General features: G+C 45.7%; 1 protein-coding gene across 1 annotated transcript in view; it reads right to left on the bottom strand.

Annotated features, from left to right (window-relative positions):
- Positions 1-27841, bottom strand: part of SETDB2 (SET domain bifurcated histone lysine methyltransferase 2) — a 52457-nt gene that overhangs the window by 6615 nt on the left and 18001 nt on the right. Inside the window, exons 10-12 of the mRNA XM_069970024.1 lie at positions 16511-16613; positions 13439-13517; positions 11490-11704 (exon numbers count right to left, since the gene is read on the bottom strand). Coding sequence (XP_069826125.1) covers positions 11490-11704; positions 13439-13517; positions 16511-16613 — 397 coding nt within the window. The remainder of the gene's footprint in view (positions 1-11489; positions 11705-13438; positions 13518-16510; positions 16614-27841) is intronic.

Genomic DNA, 27841 nt, shown 5'->3' with positions numbered 1-27841 from the left:
CATAACTACTGCCCCCAGCATACCCAACAGCTGAAACAGTACATAACTACTGCCCCCAGCATACCCAACAGCTGAAACAGTGCATAACTACTGCCCCCAGCATCCATCATAGCTGAAACGGTGCATAACTACTGCCCCCAGCATACCCAACAGCTGATAACAGTACATAACTACTGCCCCCAGCATACCCAACAGCTGATACAGTGCATAACTACTGCCCCCAGCATACCCAACAGCTGAAACTGTGCATAACTACTGCCCCCAGCATACCCAACAGCTAAACAGTGCATAACTACTGCCCCCAGCATACCCAACAGCTGATACAGTGCATAACTACTGCCCCCAGCATACCCAACAGCTGATAACAGTGCATAACTACTGCCCCCAGCATACCCAACAGCTGATAACAGTGCATAACTACTGCCCCCAGCATACCCAACAGCTAAACAGTGCATAACTACTGCCCCCAGCATACCCAACAGCTGAAACAGTACATAACTACTGCCCCCAGCATACCCAACAGCTGAAACAGTGCATAACTACTGCCCCCAGCATCCATCATAGCTGAAACGGTGCATAACTACTGCCCCCAGCATACCCAACAGCTGAAACAGTGCATAACTACTGCCCCCAGCATACCCAACAGCTGATACAGTGCATAACTACTGCCCCCAGCATCCATCATAGCTGAAACAGTGCATAACTACTGCCCTCAGCATACCCAACAGCTGAAACAGTGCATAACTACTGCCCCCAGCATACCCAACAGCTGAAACTGTGCATAACTACTGCCCCCAGCATCCATCATAGCTCAAACGGTGCATAACTACTGCCCTCAGCATACCCAACAGCTGAAACAGTGCATAACTACTGCCCCCAGCATACCCAACAGCTGAAACTGTGCATAACTACTGCCCCCAGCATCCATCATAGCTCAAACGGTGCATAACTACTGCCCTCAGCATCCATCATAGCTCAAACGGTGCATAACTACTGCCCCCAGCATACCCAACAGCTGCATAACTGTGCCTGTTTTCTGGGTGCATTGCACCGCTCTGGAGAGGCAGAGGAAAGCCATATAGCTGGCCGCTATAATGAGGGACAACAGGTGTAAAGTTTTATAATACAGCACAAAGACAGTAAATCCAATATTTTTAACAATGCTATTTTATTTAAAGAGTCACTGTCGTATTTTTTTTTTTTTTTTGCAGAAATCCATAGTCCAGGCGATTTTAAGAAACTTTGTAATTGGGTTTATTAGCCAAATCTGCCATTATCGGCATGTAAAAAGCCTTTTCCCAGGTCCCCCCCTCCTTTCTCTTTTTCATCCACTCTGAAAAATCTGAAAATTGTGACTTGTTGCATGAGTCGTCCCCTGTCTGTTCTAGGGAGAGGGGAGGGGGGAGGAGGAAGGAGGGAGTTAGCCGGCAGCAGAAAGCAGATAACAGAGGATTACAGGCACGGAGCTGGGTGACAGCTGTAATCCGAGCTCAGACAGGTCACTGGTGACTGTCACAGGAGATATCCCTGGAGGGATTTGTAGATTAACTCTTTGTTGTCCTGTTTTGGTCTTTTCTTTAGCTCTCTCCATAGGAGAACAATGAAGACAGGGGGGAGAGCTTCAAACTGCTTTTTCATGATAAAAATGCATTTTTCGGATAATAAACCCAATTACAAAGTTTCTTAAAATCGCCTGGACTGAGAACTTCCGGTTCCGGCGCGGGGATGTGAGCAGCGCCAAGCAGAAGCTCCCGCACACGCCGGCCCGACCAGCACTAATTGTCCCTCCAGGACGACTGACCGGCAGCCGCCACTACAGTACCGGGTCCCGGCGACCCCGGACGATGGACAAATACCTCCAGAAAGGTACTCCCCGGCAGCCGCCAGCGGCGGGAGGGCAGGCAGATATGCGGCACACTGCCACCAACATGGCGCCCGCTGAAACAGCCATGGAAGCACAGGCCCCGCTCACACAGGACACGGCACCTGACACCCAGCCGCAGTACAACGGGACCGCTGCAGACATGTCCCCCTCTCCCAGTACGCAGCCACTAGCCGCAGACCGACCCCTTCCACCCCCAGGGGGACTATTTGACCACAAGCAACTAGCTATGGAGGTGGCCAGGCTTATGGCGCCGGAGATCCAGAAATCTGTGGAAACTGCTATAGCAGCCACATTACACAACATGCAGCTGGAACTCTCTGATCACACCACACGCATTAATGAGCTAGAAACAAGAGTTCTCTCTCTGGAAACTGACAAAAAAGAGATGGAGGACAGACTTCTTGCCTTAGAATCAGATATGGGCAGAGCAGGAGATAAGCTTGAGGACTTAGAAAATCGCTCCCGCCGCAACAATCTAAGGCTGGTGGGAGTCAGTGAAAAAATACTCCCAGCTGAGTTACAACGCTTCTGTGAGCGTGACCTCCCCAAAGCGCTGGGTCTCCAACACCCGTGCAGGGTTGAACGGGCGCATAGGATGGGGCCCCCACAAGACCCAAAGCAGCAAGAGGGCGCATCTCTCAGACCGAGACAAGTGATCTTTAAACTGCTGGACTTTAATGACAAAACGGAGCTCTTACGCGCTTTTCGCAAAAGGCGCGAGCCTCTCACCTTGCACCGGAAACGCCTCCTCCTTTTTGAAGACTTTTCAGTGGACGTCACCAAACGGAGGAGGGCTTTTAGCAATATTTGCTCTGCGCTGTATAAGGCCAACAGACGTTTCCAACTCCAGTACCCTGCCACCTTGCGTGTTTTCCATAATGATGGCTCCTCCTCGACCTACGCAACCCCGGAAGAAGCGGCTTCAGCCCTGCACCTGGACCCGGATGCACCTCGATCTCCGCAGCGGTCACACCGAAGCCGTTCGTGCTCACCGATGGAGGCCCGCTCGTCCGCATCTCACAGTGGACGGTCTGGTGGTCGTTCTGGCAGCTCTAAGACACATCTGGACCGGAAGAAACGTAGACGCTCTCCTGCTCGGCGTACGGACAGCGAGAGGTCACCATCTCCTGACTAGGAGCTGGACATCTGTCTGACTGAGTAATGTATATTATCCGCTCAGGAATTGCGCCTCCTTTCTCCTCTCCTCCTGGAGACGAGCTGCTTTGGCAAGATTTAGTGGGAGGGGGGTGGGGGTTTACGGGTATCTCCTGCATCATTGAAAAGTGTTAGCTGTTATACGGGGACATTTTCCTTTTATCATTATTGTATATCTCTCTCTCGCTTGTTTCTCCGTAGAGGCTTATTTAGCTTCCCAATATTTACATATAGATGGTGGTGTGCTCAAAGATGACCTTCTCCTGATTAATGCTGATTCATGCCCCTTCAAAACTGGTGGAGAACACCTGCCGTAGTTTTGTGCGCCCTATGGCTGCCACATTAGTTCATAAAATGGGCTGGGCGGTGGGGTCTCTTCTGCGCCACATGCCCGAAAAAAGGAAGTTTCCTACCCTGGTGCTGAGTGTACATTATGGGTCATCTTTGACACTCCGAGGGGATGTTGATGTTTTCAGTTCTCCTAATTTTTGTCATACTAAGTTTGTTTATGTTATGTTTTGAGGTCACACGCATCAGAGATTATTCTGCCTATCCAAATGAATGCAAAAGTTCTCCTGCTTTCTGTCTTTATCTAGTGATTGTGCCTTTCTACGCACCGACGTGCCCACCCCACAACTGCCTAACCCAAGGTTCCGATCCTATGTGGCCCATAGGCAGTTTTCTAGAACTGCTCATATATTTTAGATGACAGCTGAATCCATAAAGATCCTTACCTGGAATGTTAAAGGTCTTAGGTCACCACAAAAAAGGGTCAAGGTGCTACGTCACCTCAAACGCTTACAGCCGGACATTGTCCTGTTGCAGGAGACACACCTCTCAACAGATGATTTCTTCAGGTTGCGTAAAATGTGGGTTGGGCACGTCTTCGGTTCTTCTGCTCTTGATGGTAAGGCTGGAGTCGTCACTCTCATCCGCGCCTCTTTCTCTTTTTCTTTACTTTCTCATACTAATGATGAGCACGGGAGGTTTTCACATTTAGTTTTAGACCACAACGGAGACACATATAGTATTTATAACATCTACGCTCCTAATGGGGAGAACAAGGCCTTTTTCGACGGGGTGGTCGCTGATCTCCAAGCAGACATCATACCCTGTAAGGTAGTAGGGGGTGACCTAAACACTACATTGGACTGGACGGTGGATAGAAGCAGCCCCACGGTCCAGACTGGCCCAGTACGTCCCAGAGACAGAATCCTACCCCATGTCCTCACTACTACAAACCTCCAGGACTGCTGGCGCCTCATGCACCCAGACGACCGAGAATTTACACACTTCTCCCATGCACACTCCTCCTGGTCACGACTAGATTACCTATTAGTCAGCCCACGGCTCTGTGACAAATTGCTCTTGGTGGACATCAAGGACTTAGTCATCTCTGACCATGCCCCTGTCCTTATGGAGTTTCTCACAACTGCTCCTAAGTCTGACCATTTTCTCTGGAGATTCCCGACCTATCTGTCTAGAGATGATGCATTTCCGGAACTGATTAAGGGTTGGTGGCTAGAATTCGCTTCAGATAATAGGGAACACAGAAATGAAGTACCCCTATATTGGGAGACGGCTAAAGCCGTCCTCCGCGGTAGATTGCTGGCTTACCATTCCTCTTTAAAAAAGAAAATACACCGCGAATATCTGGGGGCCAGCAGACGGTTGCGTGAGGCGTATTCTAATTTCGTGGGCTCTCCTTCCTCAGATTCTAAGCTAGAATGGCAGAATGCTCGCTCGGCTTTCGAACTATGGATTGACCGGAGGGAGCGTATGCATCGTAGTCAGTATGAATCGGATCTATTCAGGCAAGGGAATAAGGCGGGAAGATTGCTAGCTAGACTGGCAAAGGGAAGAACCCCCCCCTCCCATGTACTAGCACTCAGGGACCCCACAGGGGTGACTCATAAGCTGCCCCATGAAATTGTAGCGACACTGAAAGACTACTATACTGCTCTTTACCGTTCAGAAGCAGGGGATTGCCCCGAGGGACTTAGGTTTCTGGATAAGCTATCTCTTCCCTCCCTGACTCCAGAGCAGAGGGATGGTCTAAATGCAGATATCACGGAGGAGGAGGTCGCAGCGACCATTAAAACCCTGCATAATGGCAAGTCCCCGGGCCCGGATGGATACCCGGGGGAATTCTATAAAATACTTACTACTCAAGTATCCCCGGTACTGGCAGAGTATTTCACAGGTATATTGCGCACCGGGGTTATCCCGACTGCAGCTAAAGTGGCCCACATCAAAGTCCTCCCGAAGCCGGGGAAGGACCCCTTAGATCCTGGGTCTTATAGACCGATCTCCCTGATCAACCAGGACATAAAGCTTATATCAAAAATTCTAGCAGATAGACTGGCGGACCTGTTACCGGACCTGGTTGGTGATCATCAGGTGGGCTTTGTGCGCACCAGGTCAGCGGTGACAAATATTAGGAAGGTGGTTATGGTGCTTGACCGGGTCCAGCATCGACCGCAGCCAGGTGAACGCCCAGCTATCCTCACATTAGACGCCGAGAAGGCTTTTGACAACGTACGCTGGGACTGGCTGGGCTCGGTGCTGGACAGATTTGGCATCACGGGGGCATTCCGCACTTTCCTGGGTGGCCTATACTCTGACCTTACAGCACGCATCTCCACCCGGGGCCTCCTATCAGCTCCCATACAATTGGAGAAGGGGACGCGGCAGGGCTGTCCCCTGTCGCCTCTCCTTTTTGATTTGGCCATTGAACCTCTTGCCAGGTACCTCGCCCAGTCGACGGTCTTCGAGGGGATTCAGGTGGGTGCCCAGGAGGTCAAGCTCACTATGTTTGCTGATGACCTTTTACTTTTTCTGGGCAACCCTGTAGAACACCTCCCGGGGATCCTGGACTTTCTGAAGTATTTTGGCAGTTTCTCGGGCTATAAAATTAATGTGGCGAAAAGTGAAATCCTTCCTATTGGCACGACCAGGCCGGGTTGGCAGGAGCAAGCCCGACGACTCGGTGTGGCGGTTGCCCCCTCCTCCGTGAAATATTTGGGCCTACATGTTGGTAGGACTACGGACACTTTATATACCATGAATTATGTCCCTCTTTTCAAGAAAATAATTGCTGAACTGAAAAAATGGGAGAATTTGCCCTTAACCCTCTCAGGTCGCTGTCATTTAATAAAAATGATTAGTTTCTCCCGCTTGCTGTACCCCCTCCAGACACTTCCCCTTTTACTTAAACACAAAGACGTCTCTGCCCTGAACAGAGCGTTTACGAAGTTTATTTGGAAAGGGAAGCGCCCTAGGATCGCCCTCACAAAACTGATGCTCTGTAAAGCGGAGGGGGGACTCAACTTCCCGAATATAAGAAGCTATAATCTTGCCTGCCTTTTCCGAAACATATTAGACTGGATGCATGGCTCCTCCTTCTTTTCGAATACCCTCCTTGAACAATCCTATGCGCAACCATGGGATGTTAAAGCTCTTCTCCACACATCCTATGCCAAATTGCCCCAAGCCATCAAGCATTCTGCCTTGCTGAGAGACACGATTATGTCATGGAAGGAGATCCGCAAGGCTTTTGGCCTGCCTTTCCTCTTATCTAAAAATATGCCCTTGGCGCGTCACCCGGAGTTCCCCCAGGGACAATCCTTCCCTTGGCTACGGCGGGAGCCGCGCCGAGGTCCCAGAGTGGCAGGGGACCTTATGGACCGAGAGCGCCATAGGTGGTTGACCCCTGCTGAAATTAGCATCAAATATGGCTTCCCCTCCGCGTGGTCTTTATTTGCGGGACAGGCCTCAAATTTTTGTAAAACAAGACTAGGAGACCTTTCCAAGGAGGCTGATCTCCATGCCTTGGATGACATTATTGGCACGGAGCCGCACAAAACGTCCATATCCTCCCTATATACTGCGATTCGAAATGAGACGCAGGCCAAAAGACCTGACAAAGCCTCGCTCTTTAAGACTTGGGTACGATGGACACAAGACACTGACATAGCAGATACCATTTTGGCGGGGTGGGCTACTGTCCGGAAATGCATCATTAATGAGAGGTGGAGGGAATCATTCTTTAAGCTGGCCCACTGCGCCCTCTATGGTTTTGACATTCTACCCTCCCCCTCCTTCCCAGATCGAATTGTAGCATGTCCTAAGTGTCACTTGCCCCTGTCTAACCTGTGGCACGGCGTATGGAACTGCCCGTCCACAAAGCATTATTGGCAACAGGTAACTGAATATGTATATACGCACTGGAAGATCAGACTCCCCCTCACCCCGCAGGTGCTCCTGTTCCATCAACCCCGCCCCCCTGATGACGGTGAGGATCGGTGCGCTACCCCCCAACTGGTTCATGTAGTGCTAGTGGTGGCCTTACGCTGTCTCCTTTTTAACTGGTTGTCTCCCTCCCCCCCTGATATACCTATGGTGATAGAGCAGATGAAGACCTTTTTGACTATTGACAGAATTGACACAGAAAGACACAAAGAGAAGGCTGTTAAAAAGTTCTTCCAGAAATGGAAAACATTTATTATTGCGCATTTTGACCACTTAGCCATAGTCGATTTGGTTAAACCGTTCAGATATACTGAATGGTACTGTAAAGCGGATATCGCAGGGTCGCTAGGCCCCTTGCGACTGCCAGTTACGTGACCTGTTATAGGAGTTTGTCGTTCTTATTTTCATTCCATTCTGTCCAACTCCGAAGGCGAATAATGTGCTTTTGTATTACTGCTTGGTCGACACTGTATATATTGTATGTGACTTTATTGTTCTTACTATCTTTTTGTTGGAAAATTGAATAAATATATATTAAAAAAAAAAAAAAAAAAAAATCGCCTGGACTATTGATTTCTGCAAAAAAAAATTTCACGACAGTGACACTTTAAGAACAGCTATAAGATAGCCAACCCCTTTTAAGGCCACATTACCACATGCATGCAAACACATGTGCTTGAAACCTAGCCAATGGCATTCTCCAGCAGTTGCACAATGTTTCTGGGATTAGAATGCATTTGCATGCATGTGAGATTGTGGCCTAAAGTGGCTATCCAATCTTTAAAAAATAATATATCCTCAGGATAGGCCACAAGTATGGGTATGGTGGGGGTCAGCATGTCAGCTCACTTGCTGATCAGCTGTTTAAAAAGGCTGCAGGCCCTTCAAACAGCTGATTAGTGTGATCGCCCGCCAGTCTGTCCCTCAACTATACCTGTACTAATACACCCCTCTTCTGTACCTGTACTACTACTACACCCCTCCTCTATACCTGTACTACTACACCCCTCATCTATACCTGTACTACTACACCCTTCATCTGTACCTGTACTACTACTACTACACCCCTCATCTGTACCTGTACTACTACTACTACTACACCCCTCATCTATACCTGTACCTGTACTAATACACCCCTCTTCTGTACCTGTACTACTACTACACCCCTCCTCTATACCTGTACTACTACTACTACACCCCTCATCTGTACTTGTACTACTACTACACCCCTCCTCTATACCTGTACTACTACACCCCTCATCTATACCTGTACTACTACACCCTTCATCTGTACCTGTACTACTACTACTACACCCCTCATCTGTACCTGTACTACTACTACTACACCCCTCAGCTATACCTGTACTACTACTACACCCCTCCTTTATACCTGTACTACTACACCCCTCATCTATACCTGTACTACTACTACACCCCTCCTCTATACCTGTACTACTACACCCCTCATCTATACCTGTACTACTACACCCCTCATCTGTACCTGTACTACTACTACTACACCCCTCAGCTATACCTGTACTACTACTACACCTCTCATCTATACCTGTACTACTACACCCCTCATCTATACCTGTACTACCACTACACCCCTCATCTATACCTGTACTACTACCACCACACCCCTCATCTATACCTGTACTACTACACGCCTCATCTATACCTGTACTACTACTACACCCCTCATCATATACCTGTACTACTACACCCCTCATCTGTACCTGTACTACTACTGCACTCCTAATCTGTACCTGTACTACTACTACTGCACCCCTCATCTATACCTGTACTGCTACTAAACCCCTCCCCTCATCTATACCTGTACTACTACTACACCCTCATCTATACCTGTACTACTACTACACCCCTCCTCTATAGCTGTACTACTACTACACCCCTCCTTTATAGCTGTACTACTACTACACCCCTCCTCTATAGCTGTACTACTACTACACCCCTCCTCTATACCTGTACTACCACTACTACACCCCTCCTCTATACCTGTACTACTACTACACCCCTCCTCTATACCTGTACTACTACTACACCCTCATCTATAGCTGTACTACTACTACACCCCTCCTCTATAGCTGTACTACTACAACCCTTATTCACTATACCTCCACTACTATACCCTACCTAGATGGAAGCACAAAGATCTCCTATACTATAGGAGATACTATATACACTGGGAAGCAATATAGTTGTTGTCTCAAATGTTCTGTTTATTTAGCATAAAGGGGAAAAAAATGAGATTTAAATGGAGAATCTATCCTAGTGTGAAGCTATCACATGGTCTACATGGTCTACTTGCTATATAGCGCTGACAATTAGCAGGAGCTGGAGCTTTCTTTACATGGGATTGGACCCCTTGTGATCTGGTCACTTTATTGTACTGTCACTTTATTGCTCTTTTCACACCTGTGTCCAAGTTTTCGTTGAGAACAGTGCAGGATCCAGCCACACATGACCTGCACCTGGTGAACCCCAATAACAGACAGGGGGGCTGTTGGGTTCCATATTTTATTTCTGTAAGTGATAATGGAATGTGACATCATGTGTGTGTGTATGTATGTATGTGTGTGTGTGTATATATATATATATATATGGGAAGTTCTGTCTTATAGCAGTACCTGATCATAATAGATTTTAATGCAGTGCATACGCTACAATATGGCGCAGCTTGTGGGATATACCAACCTCGGACTTTCCGGTATATAAACAGATGACACATCTGAGAAGGAATATTTTCCTCAGTCAGATCCAGAGGACTGCACCTACAGGGGTTTTCACCCTGCCTTCCTAGTCTGCACTGCTCCTACAGCTGTAGTGTGTACATGGCTGTATACCTGTAAATACACATCCTGTCGTATGTACATACTATGTACACACTGCAGGACGTGTGTGTATACAGCCATGTACATACTACGGAATGTGTACATACAGGTATACAGCTAGGTACACTTTACGGGACGTGTACATACAGATATACAGCTAGGTACACAATACGGGATGTGTATATACAGGTATGCTGTATATACAGGTATGGCTGTATACCTGGTTATACACGTCCAGGTCTCTTCTGAGACCCCCTAATAATGACAAATAATAATGACTATAGAGTAAATGGCCCTGCCTTGCGTTGCTGCTCAGTGAGTTCCTTTTTTAAAAAAAAATTATTGAAACAAAATTGTCAGTTTGACATGGCCAAATGGGCGTGGCTTGCAAAAGGGGTGTGGCTTGCAAACAGGGCGTGTCATAATTATCGTTCAATTATCATTACCGCGGCTACATCTACGATAAACCGCGATATTAATTTAGGCCAATAATCCCACCTCTGTTACTGACAGGCTGAGCGGACTTAAAACGTCACATCTCAAGCCCGCGTCAGACACCGGGAAGCAGCCAGGCAGCGGGGACCGGAGCGCTGCGATACGGGACCCGCCGCCAGAACCGGGAGGTGAGTGGACGTTGTTGCCCTAAGCCACCTCCTCCCCGGCCATAAAAAAAAAAAAAAAAAGCCCCCCCGCCGGAGTACCCCTTCAATTAAACATAGCCTCTTAACACTATTCCATACTTTACTCCATAACCTCCTATAGGTCATCCCCGACTCCCCATTCTTGCCTGTATTCAATGAGCACAGAAGATTACTGTAGGAGCTCTTATTTGGACCAATGACAGGGGTTCCTAGTACAAAGTGATTATTTCTTTGTATATTCTGTAACTGAATTGCCAAAAAGTAGATTTTTTAAATCTGATAGTGAAAGACCTCCTGCTTTTTCTAAGAGAGTAAGGTGACTGTATTGTATCCTAACTCGCTTTCGGCCCCATATTAACCAGTTTGGCAATGACTCTATAAGCGTGAACCACTTATCTAGAATCCAAACAGGCGTAGCACAAAGGACATATATAATCTGTGGCTGTACAATCATTTTAACCAACGCCATACGGTCTGCCTGAGATAGCGGCCAGCCAGATCTCTATTTTTTTCTCAATCCGAGACACCATGGGGTTTAAGATTTAGTTCAACGTATTTTAGAAGTAGTAACAATTTACAAATCTGCATAACTTTCAGACACTTTATCTATGGAGAAACCCTTAAACGATCATTTTTTTCAAATTCAGGTTATGCATGCGTTATTTTATATTCATTAGCCATTTTATGAAACATATTACTTACATTTAAAAAGCGCCCAACATTCCCTTCTGTGGAAGCATCTAAGAAGTAAATGTTTTTTTCTGTGCTTGAATCTTTACAGTCAGATGTCTCTTTACCGCCATGCTTTACAGAGGAGCTATTGTCATTGGATTCATAGCCAACTTCATCAGTCACCACATTGCTACTCCTGGTTACATGCATCACCTTGACTTTCTCCTGTTTATCTTCATTGTCAGCTATATAACAGAAATATTCAATTAAAATCTTCATTATAAACAGCATCTTAGATGTACAGTATATTGTATAGCAGATGTATATTGCATTGTAAAGCAGATGTATATTGTATTGCATAGCAGATGTATATTGTATTGTATAGCAAAGTTCTCTCTGCAAACTGCAGCAACTGAGGAGCAAACATAAATCTATTTGTGCTATAGCTATTGCTCATGACAACTGCAAAGTAAAAGGTTCACAGAAATCATGAGCAAAACCAATAAGCCACAATGAAGTCAACAGAGTCCTTTGAGCGTCAGTGGTGTCCGTCAAGTAAGGGAACAAAAAAAAAATCTAAGATGGCCATAGAGATAAGAGAAGATTTTATTTTGGTACTGAATCTACTGCTCCTCCAGACAGGTCTTCTTGCACTAGAAAATATTTGCAATAATAAATTAAATTTAAAGCAATCATAGAAGAAGTCAGTATATTACACGTCACTAAGATAAAAGAAGAAAAACAAAACAGGAGATAATAGATGGAATTAGTTCTTTGTCCAAATATACCTACTACTTCATCATATACAGAAAATGTACACACCATTTATAGGGAAGAAAGATTCATCATGTAAATATTAGTCATAAAAAAAAGAAAAAAAAAAGTCAAAACAGCCAAGATTTATAGGGGTATTCAAGAAAACAAAAACAGGGCAAAAAGGGGCATTTGTATACTGAAATCTATATAAGAAGTTTGATTGGTGTCATTTAGTAGGAATCTTCCAGTGGATGTTGATCTGTCCCGGTCATGTGATGGGCATAGAGGGACAGGACTTGTTGCAGAGTGCAGTTACCAGAGAACATGCCATGCGCCAGTGTATCTGTCACATGACAAATACTGAGATAGATTATATAACAGTGGTTTATGTTTACCCTTCAGCATTGCTAAGACGTCCATATCCTATGGTACCTAGAGATGAGTGGACCTCATCTCCTATGGCTGTATCCACGTTTTCACTAATCAAATGCAGAGTGTTTGGGTTTGGATGAACAGAGAACGCCCGACATTCACTCATCTCTAATGGTCACCTATCACAGCCCCCACCAAAGAGGGTGCAATGCAAACTATTAGGGTACTAATACACGGCCTGATATTTAGGAGCAAAGGAGTGCTGACCTTTTGGGTCAGCGATCGATTGCTTCTCGTTCCCTGCTCGCTGTCTGTGCTATTGCACACACTGACAGTGAGTGTGTGTGTAGAGGGTGGGGGGCAGCGCAGGAAGCTGCCTGGGCAATTTTTACATAGAAGAGAGTGTCGGTCTGTTGACACTGATACTATTACATGTTATCCTGATTTTGGTTCATGCTTTAAAGCAATGATCAGCCGACACGTGCACGTCAACTGATCATTGCCTTTTAACATTAGCTGTTATACGAATCAATTATAGGCTGGAGCAGCCGGTAATCGGCCAAGTACAGCCTATAATCGCTTTGTACAATAGTCCCCTATCGTTGAGTGAACAATACATTTCTAGTAGCATCACAGGATGCTTCCTGTCTTCTTTCCTATTGTTCTTTTGTAAATCACAAAAAACATGCTAACAAATTGTGAACTTAGCCTTTCCTGTACTAAGTTTTATGTGTAATAAAATCCTCTCACCTCTGGTAAGTCTCATCATCAGGTGTCATCAGTAGTGTGTACAGAGACATATAATAAATTACATCTGATCCAAATTGTGCTGTAAACATTCCATCACTCACCGGAGCGCTGCCTCTTAGGAGAAGCAGGAGGAGGAGTGGAAAGCTCCTCGTCTGAGCTGTGCTGCATGGTGACTGTACCCTGGGGTGAAACAGACGTTATGAACATGCAGATACTGATGAAGAGTTACTGGATAGTATTACCAGATGTATTTGGTGTAGCTGAGAGATGACATGGGCAGGGTACTGGTGAGGAGCAGCAAGGATTTCAATTCTGTTAGGCTGGAAACAAGCATGGTAGTTTTTGTGCCAAAACCAGAAGAGGATCCACCAGGAAAGAGATGTACAAGTCCTGCCTTTATATTTTCCATCCCATTTGAATCCACTTCTGGTTTTGGCACAAAAACTGCAGTGGCCATTTTCCAAAAAACTGTGATTCCAGCCTGAGTTAGATCATACCCTGACTCTTCCAGGACTTCAGAAACAACAACAATGGAGGCCGTTCTGCTGTTTCAACTACCACCTGATTTTGAAACCTCTGAAATCCAGGGTGTTGGGAGAGACTTTCCATGGGAAGGAGTCCGTCAAAACTATAAAAAAATGTTGGGACAGAATGGGCAAAGTAGAGGAGGCCAATCTCTGTACTGGTAGGATGCAGGAACTCCCTTTTCTCATGACCTGGGAAAATACCAGATGCGACTGATGGATTGTGCGGTCAGTCCTGGAGCGGTAAGGCAGTGCTGCGGAGGTACAGGGAGAGGTAAGTAGAGCTTGTTTATTATGTTTTTCCTTGGCCCTGCCTCCTGGAAAATTCAGATTTTCTCCAGACTTCTCCTTTTACCCCTTAGCGACCCATGACGTATCTGGTACGTCGTATCTGGTAGGCCGCCAGGACCCCGCTCTGAACGGCACCGATTCCGGCTGCAATCTGCAGCCGGGCAGTGCCTCTATTAGCCGGCGCGGGTCCTGTTGCCGCGCCAGCTAATTAAGCACTTCAATGCAGCTGTCAAACTGACAGCTGCATTGAAGGGCTTTATGCACAACATCCCTGGTGTCTAGTGGCACGGGGAGATCCGTTCTTCTGGCCGGCCCAGGCCTCAGCGTCGCACTGACGCTGATCCCGGATCGGCAATACATTGCTATAGCCTGCAGCAGGCCATAGCAATCTATCACCGATATGATGGATCATTGCTGTGTATATACACAGCATTGATCTCTATGAGAGATCAGTGCTTTGTATAAACAAGTCCCCCAGGCGGGCTTCTAGTTTCTGTAAAAAAAAAAAAAGTAAAAAAGTGTTTTTATTAATAAAAAATCCCCTCCCCTAATAAAAGTCAAAATGCAAAACTCCCCGAAATCAAAACAAATTAGTTTTTTTTTCAATTTGACAGCGCAAATGATTTTTTTCCGGTTTCGCAGCATATTTTATGGAAAAATAATGCCTGTCATTGCAAAGTAAAATTTGTTTAGCAAAAAATAAGCGCTCAAATAAGTCTCTAGGTGAAAAAATGCAAGCGCTATGGACTTTTAAACATAAAATGGAAAAAGCAAAAGCGCAAAAACGAAAATTGCCTTTGACCTTAAGGGGTTAATAGCCTACGGTTGTTATTATTGTTCAGATTATCGTTAAATCGTTCCAATCTAAACGATAATCGTTCGGTTGAAATGCAGTTAACGATTAACAACCGAACGAGAAATCGTTGATCGCTTTATAAGACCTGGACCTATTTTTATCATTGCTCGTTCGCAAAACGTTCGCATTGAATAAGATGTCGTTCGGTCTTTCACAGTAGATACGAACGCAATAGCGAAGAAAAACGATCGCAAATACGATCATAAGTAACGATTATGGTTCCATGGAAATGAGTGAACGTTTTCAGGTCTTTCGCAATAGCGGTCGTTTGAGATCGTTAATAGTTAACGATTATGCGAACAATAATCGTCCGGTGGAATAGGGCCCTTAGAAGCATATTTAGTGCAAATTCTTGCAGAGCACCATTCGTCCTGCCCGCCACCTCCCATGCTCACGCCTACTGAGGCTTAACAGTGCTTCGGAGGGCCAAGGAATGCCCCTAGTGCTCCTAACCAGCTAATTTGCATATTTTTATAGCACTGACTATCACAAAAATGGCGGGCTATAAGAGCGTTAGAAGACTGGTGATAGTTCCCGGTAGCTGCTGAACTCTACTTACTATCAGCAGGTTTTTATGCATGAACGTGCTAACAATTCCCTTTAAAAAGTTTGGACATCTTGTTTTTGTTTCTTAATGTTTTATGGTACGATTGAGAGGTTGGAAGCCTTAGGTTATGGAATTCCTTCGGGGTCCTCTTATATTAGGTTTCATTAAATTGGAAATATTATTGTATTCACAGTATCCAGTTGTTATGCTAACATTTCTTAAGTATAGGCTTTTATCTATGCTTCTGACTTTTCACATGTTGGGCTTACCATTTGTATAAAACTGAAAATTTAATAAAACTTTGGGAACTGCAATTCTAGAATTGTAATGTATAGTAGCAAGTCATTGGCATACAACGTCAATTTATGGTGGGTTTTTGTTATTCCTGCTATATTCAGAGAGTTATGTAACAATGTAGCGTAAAGCCACTCTGTACCCATTATCTGCCGCTAGTACCATCACATAGCTGCTTCAAATCCAAGATCTGTCCTGGGGTCTATTCGGCAGGTGATGCAGTTATTGTCTTAAAAAACTTATTTTTAAACTTGCAGCCCTGTGTAAAATTGGCGTGGCCTAGAGTGTCTGTGCCTAGACCTGCACCACGCCTCCGTCCCTCCTCATTATTAGGAATGCCCCAGGGCAGGATTTCTCCTATTCATCACTTGAACAACTGCACATGTGTTGGATTGTTGAGGCGTATAAGCGGTGTTCAGACAAGTGATGATTAGGAGAAATTCTGCCTGGGGGCGTTCCTAATGATGAGGAGGGTGGGGAGGAGGGATGGAGAGTCAGTGGGTACAGTGTCGCTTTAATGCTTAGTTGCAATTATATAAAGGAGTGGTGGTTGTGTACTCGGATGTGTTTTTACTGCCTTCTAGCAAGGTACAATTTTTATTTTAGATCTTTTTGCTTTTTTTTTGTACACATGTATAATTAATAGTGGTTACAAACTTACCTTTTCCATGAGCTGCCGCCTGCGCTTCTGAAGCATGGAAGTCTTGGTATCTGGTCTTTTAATACCAACTAAGTTCCTTTGTTTTGGTTGAAAAATGCATCTCCTGCAAAGGAAAGAAGCTTTCAGATAAGTCATGAAATTCATATCACACTGATAAAAACCATGGTGGAAAATGTTGGCTCCAATTTAATGTAGTTTTATTGGAAACAAATAAATGGGGACCTGACAATTCTTATAATGTGTCTGTTTTAGTAAAGACTTTAATGCCTATGAAATAATAATGCTGGAGCATCTTTCCTTAGTTCTGTTGCTCTGTTATTCATTTTGGAAATCTCCAAGTGTGACAGTCAGCAATGGCTGGACAGTGTCAGAGTGAAAGCAGAAAACAAATTCCCCTGTAACCCAAAGGATGGCTTATAAGACACAACAAAAAACTATTTAATCTTAAAGGGGAACTCCGGATAAGAAAAACTTGTTTTTTTATTAAAAGTACATTCAAAGTTATATAGATGTGTCTATACAATGTATTACTGTATCTATACGGTTCTGCCACACTGGTAGCTGATAGAAATCCAGGAAGTGAAGAAAAATGGCCCCTGTGCAAATTCACATTGTCTCCTGCTCTCACTGCTCTCCCCCCTTAGGAGACAAATCTTCCATGCCTCTGTCTCACATTGTGCGTGTTTGCTAAGATCAAGCTGATGATGCAGACAGGGGGCAGGGCGTGATGTCACAGGAGGCTTGGCTGGATCCCCCAATCCCCTGAGTGATTCACCATCTCTGAATGGCCAGAAGGAGCTGCTGCACTAATTTTACTGATCGTGATGGGTGGGGGACTGTGATGATCAGCTGAGGAAAAGCATTGCATTCTGGGAACTGCTCAACCAGGAAGGACAGAAACACAATACAGAACAAAAAAAAACACCAAACATATGGATTTTTGGTAGTTTCAAAACTAGGATAGACAGGTAAGTAATGCTATATGCTTATGCAGAAGTTTCATTTTTTTAACCTCTATCTAGAGCTCCCCTTTAAAGTGAATCTGTATTTGTAAATCGCTTCATTTAATAAAAATAATTTGTTAAAGGAGAATTAATAACATTTAAAAAAAACAGGAGGCCGGCGGGTACATATTAAACAAAGTAAACTTACCTGTCTTTGTGCCCTGTAGCGCTGTTCCTGGGTCCAGCTGACAGCCGACGGCCTCCTGCAGCTCCTCCAGCTTACAACATCACAAACCCGTCTGAGCGATTGTCCACTCAGTGAATTGAGTGGGACAATGTCCCAGTCACTGAAAATAACAGCTGGTGACTGACAGCGGGACTGGTGCTACGGAGGCACAGGGACAGGTAAGTATACATTGTTTAAGTTCCTGCACACCCCCTGCCTTGCTTTTTTATTTTCATGGGACCTCCAATTTAAAACAGAAAAAAAGCCATAAGGCCTTGGCCACTAGGTGTCTCCTTTCATCGTAATCTGGAATACACTACTGTTCACTAGGGGAATTCCATCTCTAGTAACAGAAACAGTACAATGGAATTCAGGAAGCAGTGGTAGGGCTTAGCATGTGCTATGTACAGGAGGGATATGGAGAAAACCTAAGAAAGCCTGGGCCATGTACCTGCCAGAGATGATCCACACTGTGCCTGAAAGGTAAATCAATGATTCCTTTTCATCTTTCACCATCTTTGAAGGGCAGTTGTGTGTGTGTAAATACCATTGTGTACTCACTGCTGTGTATCCACAATGCCCATTACCCCTCCCTTTAGCTTCTTAGTTGCAGCAGTTCAGTGCAGCCAGCTGTAACTAGCGCAAACTAGAACAGACTTGCCGTAGGTTGTTTTTTTTAATACTGCTATTTCACCTCCTCAACATGTTTCAGTCAAAATGAGTCAATGGGGGGGGGGGGGGGTCTATAAAATTGCATAAACCTTGGATACAAAAGTACACTAACAGGTTTTCTGGGCAAAAAAATGACTAATAGCCTCTCCGCAGGATAACTCGGCAGTCACTTATCAGTGGGATGCTGACATCTGCACCCGCACTACACAGTAAGCGGGACTGGAAGCACTGTGTAGTGCTGAGACTTACAAGTGGAAAACCTATTTAACAACTATACATCTTTCTATTCAGGAGATGTTGGTGACACCTAGTGGCTATGCATAGTTATTTCTACCTACCATTGCTTTCATGGCGGCAGAATATTATTAATCAGTGGCTGTATACTCATTAATGCTCACCATTGCCATTATCAGAATAACGGAGCATTTAGTGTACAAATTGGCTATATCTCACTTGAGAGAGCAAATACATTTAGTCCATATGCAGAAACTATTACTGAATGTTGGCTGCGCACTATGGTGGCATACCCACCTTAGTCTTTTATCATCAAGGGAATGAATGAATTGTGACCTGTCAGGAGAGCTGACTCTTTACAGACTGGAACATGTTCTCTAGCTTTGCTAATGTCATCAGAAGTAATGATTGGTTTCTTTGGCTGAATGCAGCAATATCCCAAAATGGTTTAGAAAATAATGTCCTCCTACTGAAAGCTCAAAGGCATGACAATGTATAAGAATAGGGCACAAAAGGGATAACTGTATACAGTCAAATAACATGTGCATTATGTGAACCTACCCTAAACATTTGCTGTGGATCAGCTGTACGTCTGTTGCAGAAAACATGCAGTGTTTCTGCAACAAAACAATTCAATGTAAATCAAGTGCAGATCAGCAGCAGAAAAACTGCAGTGTGTGAACATCCCCTTAATCTGGTCCAATTTTTGTTTCAAATGTGACATAACTGAGAGACCTGTCTTGGGAGCATTAAAGGGAAAATGTCAGCAATGATATGCATATACAGCAGGCCCGGACTGATAATCTGGCAGGCCGGGCAAATGCCCGCTGGGCTGCTCAGATTATCAGTCGGAAGGCCGCCGACCAGCCCCCCTGCTAAGTAAACCACCGGCCACCACGCGCTTACACCCCCCAGCTCCCCGCCCCCCGCGGGCCGCCCTGCATCTGCCGCTGTTAGCTGCTTACATATTCTGCAGCCCGGCCCCGGAGGCTCACAGCTCCAGCCCCGCCTCCTGCATCCCTCTCCTCTCCTGCTCGTCGGCAGACTTGTGACGTCATCCGTTGCTGCCCGCCCGAGCAGGAGAGGAGAGAGATGCAGGCGCCGCGGGGCTGGAGCTGTGAGCCTCAGGGGCCGGGCTGCATCGGGCTGCCGGGACAGAATATGTAAGCAGCTAACAGCACCGGACCAGAGAGGAACAGAGAGGACCTGCTGGATCCACCAGAGGTGAGTATACTTTTGTTTTTTACATGAATGCTCATGTGGGAGCTTCACTTGGGGCCTATAACATGGGGTTACAGTTACAGAGGGGGTCCTATACTATGTGGGGGCTGTACAGGGGGAAATGCCATGTGGGGGGCTACAGAGGGATGCTTTTACTGTGTGGGGGGGCTTCAGGGGGGGATAATATGTTGTGATTATTCTATGTGGGGGCTGGCTGCACAGGGACCTATACTATGTGGGGGGCTACACGGGGGGGGGGGGGGGGGATAATATGTTATGGCTATACTATCGGGGGAGGGAAATACGTGGGGGCTGGCTACACAGTGAGTGACATCCCTGTATACTGTGCATATAGTGAGTGACATCCCCGTATACTGTGCATATAGTGAGTGACATCCCCGTATACTGTGCATATAGTGAGTGACATCCCCGTATACTGTGCATATAGTGAGTGACATCCCCGTATACTGTGCATATAGTGAGTGACATCCCCGTATACTGTGCATATAGTGACATCCCTGTATACTGTGCATATACTGAGTGACGTCCCCGTATACTGTGCATATAGTGAGTGACGTCCCCGTATACTGTGCATATAGTGAGTGACGTCCCCGTATACTGTGCATATACTGAGTGACGTCCCCGTATACTGTGCATATACTGAGTGACGTCCCCGTATACTGTGCATATAGTGAGTGACATCCCCGTATACTGTGCATAGTGAGTGACGTCCCCGTATACTGTGCATATACTGAGTGACATCCCTGTATACTGTGTATATAGTGAGTGACATCCCTGTATACTGTGCATATACTGAGTGACGTCCCCGTATACTGTGCATATACTGAGTGACGTCCCCGTATACTGTGCATATAGTGAGTGACATCCCCGTATACTGTGCATATAGTGAGTGACATCCCTGTATACTGTGCATATAGTGAATGACATCCCTGTATACTGTGCATATACTGAGTGACATCCCCGTATACTGTGCATATAGTGAGTGACATCCCCGTATACTGTGCATATACTGAGTGACATCCCCGTATACTGTGCATATACTGAGTGACATCCCTGTATACTGTGCATATACTGAGTGACATCCCTGTATACTGTGCATATACTGAGTGACATCCCTGTATACTGTGCATATACAGAGTGACATCCCTGTATACTGTGCATATACTGAGTGACATCCCTGTATACTGTGCATATACTGAGTGACATCCCTGTATACTGTGCATATACTGAGTGACATCCCTGTATACTGTGCATATCCTGAGTGACATCCCTGTATACTGTGCATATCCTGAGTGACATCCCTGTATACTGTGCATATCCTGAGTGACATCCCTGTATGTTGTGACTATACTATGTGGGGGCTGGCTACACAGAGACCTATACTATTTGGGGGATACAAGAAGGGGGGAATAATATGTTGTGGCTATACTATGTGGGGGCTACAAAGGGGGATATACTATGGGCGCTACACAGGGGGGAGGCCTATATTATATTATGTGGGACTGCACAGGGCATCTATATTGTGTGGGGGGCTATATTATTTAGGGGCTGCACATGGGGACCTGTGCTATATAAGTTCTGCTGCTCAGTGGGACCTATGGTATATGGGGACTGCTGCTCAGGGGAGCTTACTATAGGGGAGTATTGATGTTGCCCATATAATGACATAGCACAGAGAAGGTCTAATACTATATAGGCACACAGAGCTGCCTGACTACTATTTAGAGGCACATATTGGGCCTGACTGCTTATGTGGGAGCACAGAGGGGGCACTGTTACTGTGTAAAGCAATGGGGAGTATAAGGTTATGATGAGGTATAAGGTTAGGATGGTGCTAAAGCGTGGAGCCTAAAGTGTTTGTCTCGCAGATTCTGGGGAGATGAGTCATGGCTGGAGAAATCTTCATGATGGGCTGAGCCAGATGGAAAGAAAAGGAAAAAACAGACAACTTTGACTACCAAAAAGGTCACTTATGATTCATGTAGGAAGACGCCTCCTGTAAGTCACTGGATGTAACTGCACAATCATGCATAATCACTTTTTGGGTGCATTCACACGTACAGGATCTGCAACAGATTTGATGCTGGGTTCCGTCATTGAGTAACAAAGCTATCTGCAGCATCAAATCTGCTGCAGATCCTGTATGTGTGAACACACTCTTAAGGTCTGTAGATCCTTTGTATAGCTGGATCTTTACCTCTATGTGGTCACTGCTAGAGATGAGAGACCTTACAGTAAGTTTAGGTTCACATGAACCCAAATTCTCTGAACTTCATCTCTAGTCAATGCTGAGGTAGAATATTGCATTTTATATACTGGTGCTATAAAGGGAATATTAATAGACAGTACAGCAGTATTATCCAGTCACTGTATGGTGATGATGGTAGTGGTCATGGTGTGCCGTATTATTTGTCCTGTGTATACTTATTTTATTGGTAATACTTGTGTTTGTGTAGTGGATTTATTCAGTGACAGCATAGTGGTATTAGTCATGTTGTAGTGATGATGGTAGTGGTCACAGTGTTGAGGTATTATCTGTTACTTGTATACTGTAAAAATGGTAGTATCAGTCTCTTTATAATAGATTGGCCAGTAACAGTAATGATGATATTCGCTTCCTGTATACTGGTGTTTTTTGGTAACTATGACAACTATTTAGAGATATACATAATTATCATGCATAGAAAATTGTCTTTCCAGTGCTAATATTATACAGGAAATGTGTAATATTATTTTACATATCCTAAAAATTTCCCTAGGACCCTACTTATATATATTATCACTGCTGTAACCTGTTGTTGCATGATAGATAGATAGATAGATAGATAGATAGATAGATAGATAGATAGATAGATAGATAGATAGATAATAGATAGATAGATACAGTAGATAGATAGATAGATAGATAGGAGATAGATAGATAGATAGGAGATAGATAGATAGATAGATAGATAGATAGATAGATAGATAGATAGATAGGAGATAGATAGATAGATAGATAGATAGATAGAAGATAGATAGTAGATAGATAGATAGATAGATAGATAGATAGATAGATAGATAGATAGATAGGAGATAGATAGATAGATAGATAGATAGGAGATAGATAGATAGAAGATAGATAGATAGATAGGAGATAGATAGATAGATAGATAGATAGATAGATAGATAGATAGATAGATAGATAGATAGATAGATAGATAGGAGATAGGAGATAGATAGATAGATAGATAGATAGATGATAGATAGATGATAGATAGATAGGAGATAGATAGATAGATAGATAGATAGATAGATAGATAGATAGGAGATAGATAGATAGATAGATAGATAGATAGATAGATAGATAGATAGATTTCTGTAAATAGAAATGAGTTGCAATACAACACAACATGACCTAAGTGTGATATGGTATGTGGGCTGGAGGGGTGTGAGTGCCAGGGCTGATTTTCAGTCCCAGTCCGGCCCTGATATACAGGCATCCCGAAGGTACCTTTGGCTTGGTTATGTGATCCCGCATCTTTGGAAATACCGATACCGACAGATCCGCCTTATGACTGTCAGCCCAAAATAAAGATAGTTTTTCCCAAAGTTGCAGGATCACACAGATAAGCAAAAGCTGTTATTTTCCCTTTAATATCCATCCTGTTATAAATGATGCAGTATTTGGACTTTGTAGCATGGCTTCTGTATACGCAAATGACTAAAAGCTCTGGCGTATTATAGATAATGTACAGGATGTCTGACTGAATAGGCAGCTAAATATCAGATGAGCGTCAGAAATAATCTAATGCAAATGGGTTTATTACAGCTCCTTGCAGAGCTGGACAGAGGCAAAAAATATGCAGTCTATAAGAGTCTACAAGTCATATTGCACCATTTGCCTCCAGTTTTATAGAAGAGTATGAGGAGGTTTTGCAGGGCAGGATAGCCATATGGCAGCACACAAGGTGCTTTAGATGTCATTAGGAGTATAGCTAACAGGACTTGTAGTAGAAAAGGTATGTCTTATAGAACATATTTTATTAATGCACAGACAGGTGAAAGATCTCTGTTAAAGGGGTATTCTGGTATCAGAAAATAGTGTAAAGGGGGGCGTGGCGAACCGCCGATGAGAGCGGCAGCATAGAAGAGGAGCTCCCGGCCATCCAGCTACATCCGCAGCCAAACCTTGCACCCACAGCAGCGACTTACCTCCGTGCATGGAGAGGAAGATCAGGGGGACCCCCGGACCATCCTGTGAGTGCCCCGAGACGGACCCCGGCCCCCCGGTGATCCCCCCGGACATCACACGTCCGGCAGTGGTGCTGCGCCCCAGGCCTCGTGACACGTGGCGACGGGATCTTCTTGGCCCCAGCGGTCCGGGAGGTCCATCGAACCGGGCCCTGGGCATATCCCGTCTCCGCCGCTCTCGGAGACCGACGCGGTACAGCGGCCGCCGCCACAGCTCAGACGGAGCCACGAGTGAGGCCGGGAGAGGGAGTGAGGCGCCGCCATCTTGCGGCCTATACCGCATGCCTCTATTGCGACACAGCTCCGCCGGCGTTCCTCCTGGGCCTTCCCCTGCCACCACAGGTACTATCCCTGACACATTGGAGATCTGTAGGGACCCCGATCCCTCTATATCTCCCCACCCTCTCTCCGTACCTGGGACCCTGCTCAAAGACCTTGCCGTTTTAAAGGGCCAGCAGCGCATATCTCAGTACATGATGGCTGCCCCTACTAAATCTCAAAAAGGGGACAGGGTGAAGCGAGGAGGACAGGCAATAACATCTAAGTCATCTGAGCCACATACCCGATCTGCCTCACATAAGGAGGCTGATTGGCCTCACACTGACTCTGAATCCGAGACTTCGGTGGTGGGGTCCAGGTCTCAGGGGGAGATGCATGACATACTATCTCAACTCCCTACTAAGCAGGACTTTAAGTCCCTCATTTCTGAGGTAAAGGAAGCCTGTAGGGTGGAAATTGCGGAGGTCCGGAAAGATATACAGCATATATCCCTGAGAGTTGATACCCTTGAAAATGACCATGACTCCACCAGGGACTACATCGGCGCCTTGTGCTCCACTGTTTCCACCCAGGCTCTTGCACTCGATGACATGCAACGCCATATTGAGGACCTGGATAACAGGGGCAGGCGCAACAACATCCGCATACGGGGCCTCCCCGAGGCTACACAAGACACCGATTTGATGGACACTCTTGAAGGCCTGTTTAACACCATATTAGGTGAGCCACCCAGTCACAAAATAAAATTTGACAGGGCGCACCGAGCTCTGAGACCTAAGCCTACCAATGGGTCACCAAGAGATGTTATCTGTTGCCTACATGACTATGCCATCAAGGAGGCAATTATGGCAAAAGCGCGCTCCCTCCGCGAGTTGGACTTTGATGGTGCAACATTACAACTCTACCCCGATTTGTCGTGGATAACGTTGCAGAAACGCCGCCTCCTCCGTCCACTCCTAACTACTCTGCGGGACTATGACGCTACGTATCGGTGGAACTTTCCATTTGCCCTATCTGCCCGTAGAGATGGCAGATCCGCTGTTCTCCGTAACCTCGCAGACCTTCAGAAATTCTGTGATCTTCTGGACATTCCTGTTCCCAAGATCTCAGATTGGACTGTTGCACCTCCACCTCCTCCCCCTCCACCGGTGTGGCAGTCTGCACGTCAGAAGAGGAGACGTCCTCGCTCTGGAGAGCCTGGACCCGGCCCAGAAGCAGACCTGACTAAGGTTCCATGAGACCTCTACAACGACCCGCTGTGCTCTCTGTAGCCCCCTGATGGTCCTCTCACTCTGCTGCCGAGAGGCCCTGTTTTTCTCCTTTTCTTTTTCACATGGCTTATTTTAGAATTGTAAAGTTCCTTCATAGCTGGATGGCCTGAGTTCTCTACCTGAAGTTGTACATCACTATGTATCTTTTGTTGGTGATTCCTTCCCCCCCCCTAAGGGGATACTGTTGCTCAACCTTTTGGTTGTGTTTTCTACGGTGTTCCACACCGAGTTTCCATTACTTTTTCTGTTCTTCCCCACTTCCTGGCATTATGTACCCAGGACCTGAGCCGAGTGCTTTGAACCCTACGGGGTTCCTGTTTTGTTTGTCTTGTGTCTTTGTTGTCCTTGTCGATCCTTCTCCCCCCTTTTGTCCCCTTCCCTTCCTTTCTAGGGTCTCTGCCGCGGAGATTGCAATACTGGACATGACCCGGCCAGGACTTGTCAGCCATAAGGTATTCTCTGTGTGGGTAAGCCATCTCATTTGCTTGGTCGTTTCATCATGCTACCCATATGGCTAAGTGTGTGACATTAAATGTGAAAGGCCTTAATTCTAATGTGAAACGTAGACTAGCTCTGCGGGAAATGCAACATGCGAAGGCTGATGTGGCATTCCTTCAGGAAACTCACTTTGATGGAGCTGCTACGTTTGCCTTTGCTAGGCATGCCTTCCCCACAGCCGTTGCCGCATCTAGTGGCTCTAAGCGAGCTGGAGTAGCGATTCTCTTTTCCCGCTCATTTCCCATCCAAGTCTCCTCCTCCTTTTTAGACCCGGGAGGTCGCTTTGTAATAGTGGAAGGTCAACTGCACGGGAAGCCTCTTATATTTTGTAATGTTTATGCCCCCAACAAATGTCAAATCCCCTTCCTCCGTAGGGTGCTCAATAAACTCGCAAAATACCCCCCGGCCCCCAGAATACTAGGAGGCGATTTCAACTTGTCCTTCTCTGAGAAGTTGGATAGACACTCGGTTTCGGGTCGTCCAGTGCCTGTAGACCAGGCCAGACTGTCTGCTGAATTCCGTAAGCTTATCCGCAAACATCATTTATTTGATCTCTGGCGTATTGACCACCCTACGGAGAGGGAATACACATTCTATTCACACCCACACCGCGTGCACTCTAGAATTGACTACTTCTTTGGTAATGTTCCTACTGTACGCCTCCTTGAAAGCGCTTCTATTGACCCGATTTCGTGGTCGGACCATGGCCCGGTGTTGGTGTGCTTTAAAAGTCTTAAATCCCCCACCCGCCAGTGTCACTGGCGCTTGAATGAGAGCTTGCTAAAATACCCACTTTCCCGTGATTCAATCAAAGCATGCCTTTCCACTTATTTTTTAGAGAACAGCGGGACAGTTACCTCTGAATCGACTCTATGGGAAGCCCATAAGGCTGTTATCAGAGGGCACTGTATAGCCCTCAGTTCGCGACAGAAAAAAGACGCCCAATTGGCCATGCACGCTGCCAAATGTGACATTCAAACCCTAGAACGCTCCCTTGCTCAGTCCCCCTCCCTTCGGACATTGAGGAAACTTGTAGCTGCGAGAGCCCGCTTAAAAGACCTATCACTATCTAAAGTTGAAAAGCTGCTTGTTTATTCTAAACAGCGATTCTATGAGAAGGGCAACAAAGCACATACGCTACTGGCAAATATGCTCAATGATAGGGCGTTGGCCCAGTCTCCTCAGGTCCTAAGGGACCCTGGTGGGCGACTCCACTATAACCCTGCTGATATATCCTCCATTTTTCTGCAGTACTACACTGACCTATACTCACTACCTTCTACTCTACCCTCTGACCCAGATGCTCGCTCTCGGCGTATTGGGGAGTTCCTGTCTGCCTGCAACTTGCCGACTTTGTCTGCAGATGCCTTGGAAACCCTAAATGCACCTATTACGGAGGAGGAGCTATCAGAAGTACTGAAATCCCTCCCGTCGGGACGAGCACCGGGGCCAGATGGATTCACATACCTCTACTACAAAACCTTTTCCTCTGAGTTATCCTCTCGACTCCTGTCCCTCTTTAACTCTTTTATGCAAGGTTCCCCTATTCCCACAACACTGTCCCACTCCTACATTACACTTATCCCCAAGCCCGGTAAGGACCCTTTAGAATGTGCCAATTACAGGCCTATTTCCCTCCTAAATTCAGACTTTAAAATTTTTACTAAGCTACTTGCCACCCGCCTAGGTTATTGGCTGCCATCACTTATCAATGCCGATCAAGTGGGTTTTG

The sequence above is a fragment of the Dendropsophus ebraccatus genome, chromosome 5, assembly GCF_027789765.1.
Source record: "Dendropsophus ebraccatus isolate aDenEbr1 chromosome 5, aDenEbr1.pat, whole genome shotgun sequence".
NCBI classification, from domain to species: domain Eukaryota; kingdom Metazoa; phylum Chordata; class Amphibia; order Anura; family Hylidae; genus Dendropsophus; species Dendropsophus ebraccatus.
The sequence above is the reverse complement of the archived record's forward strand: the minus strand, read 5'-3'. Positions and strand labels throughout refer to the sequence as shown.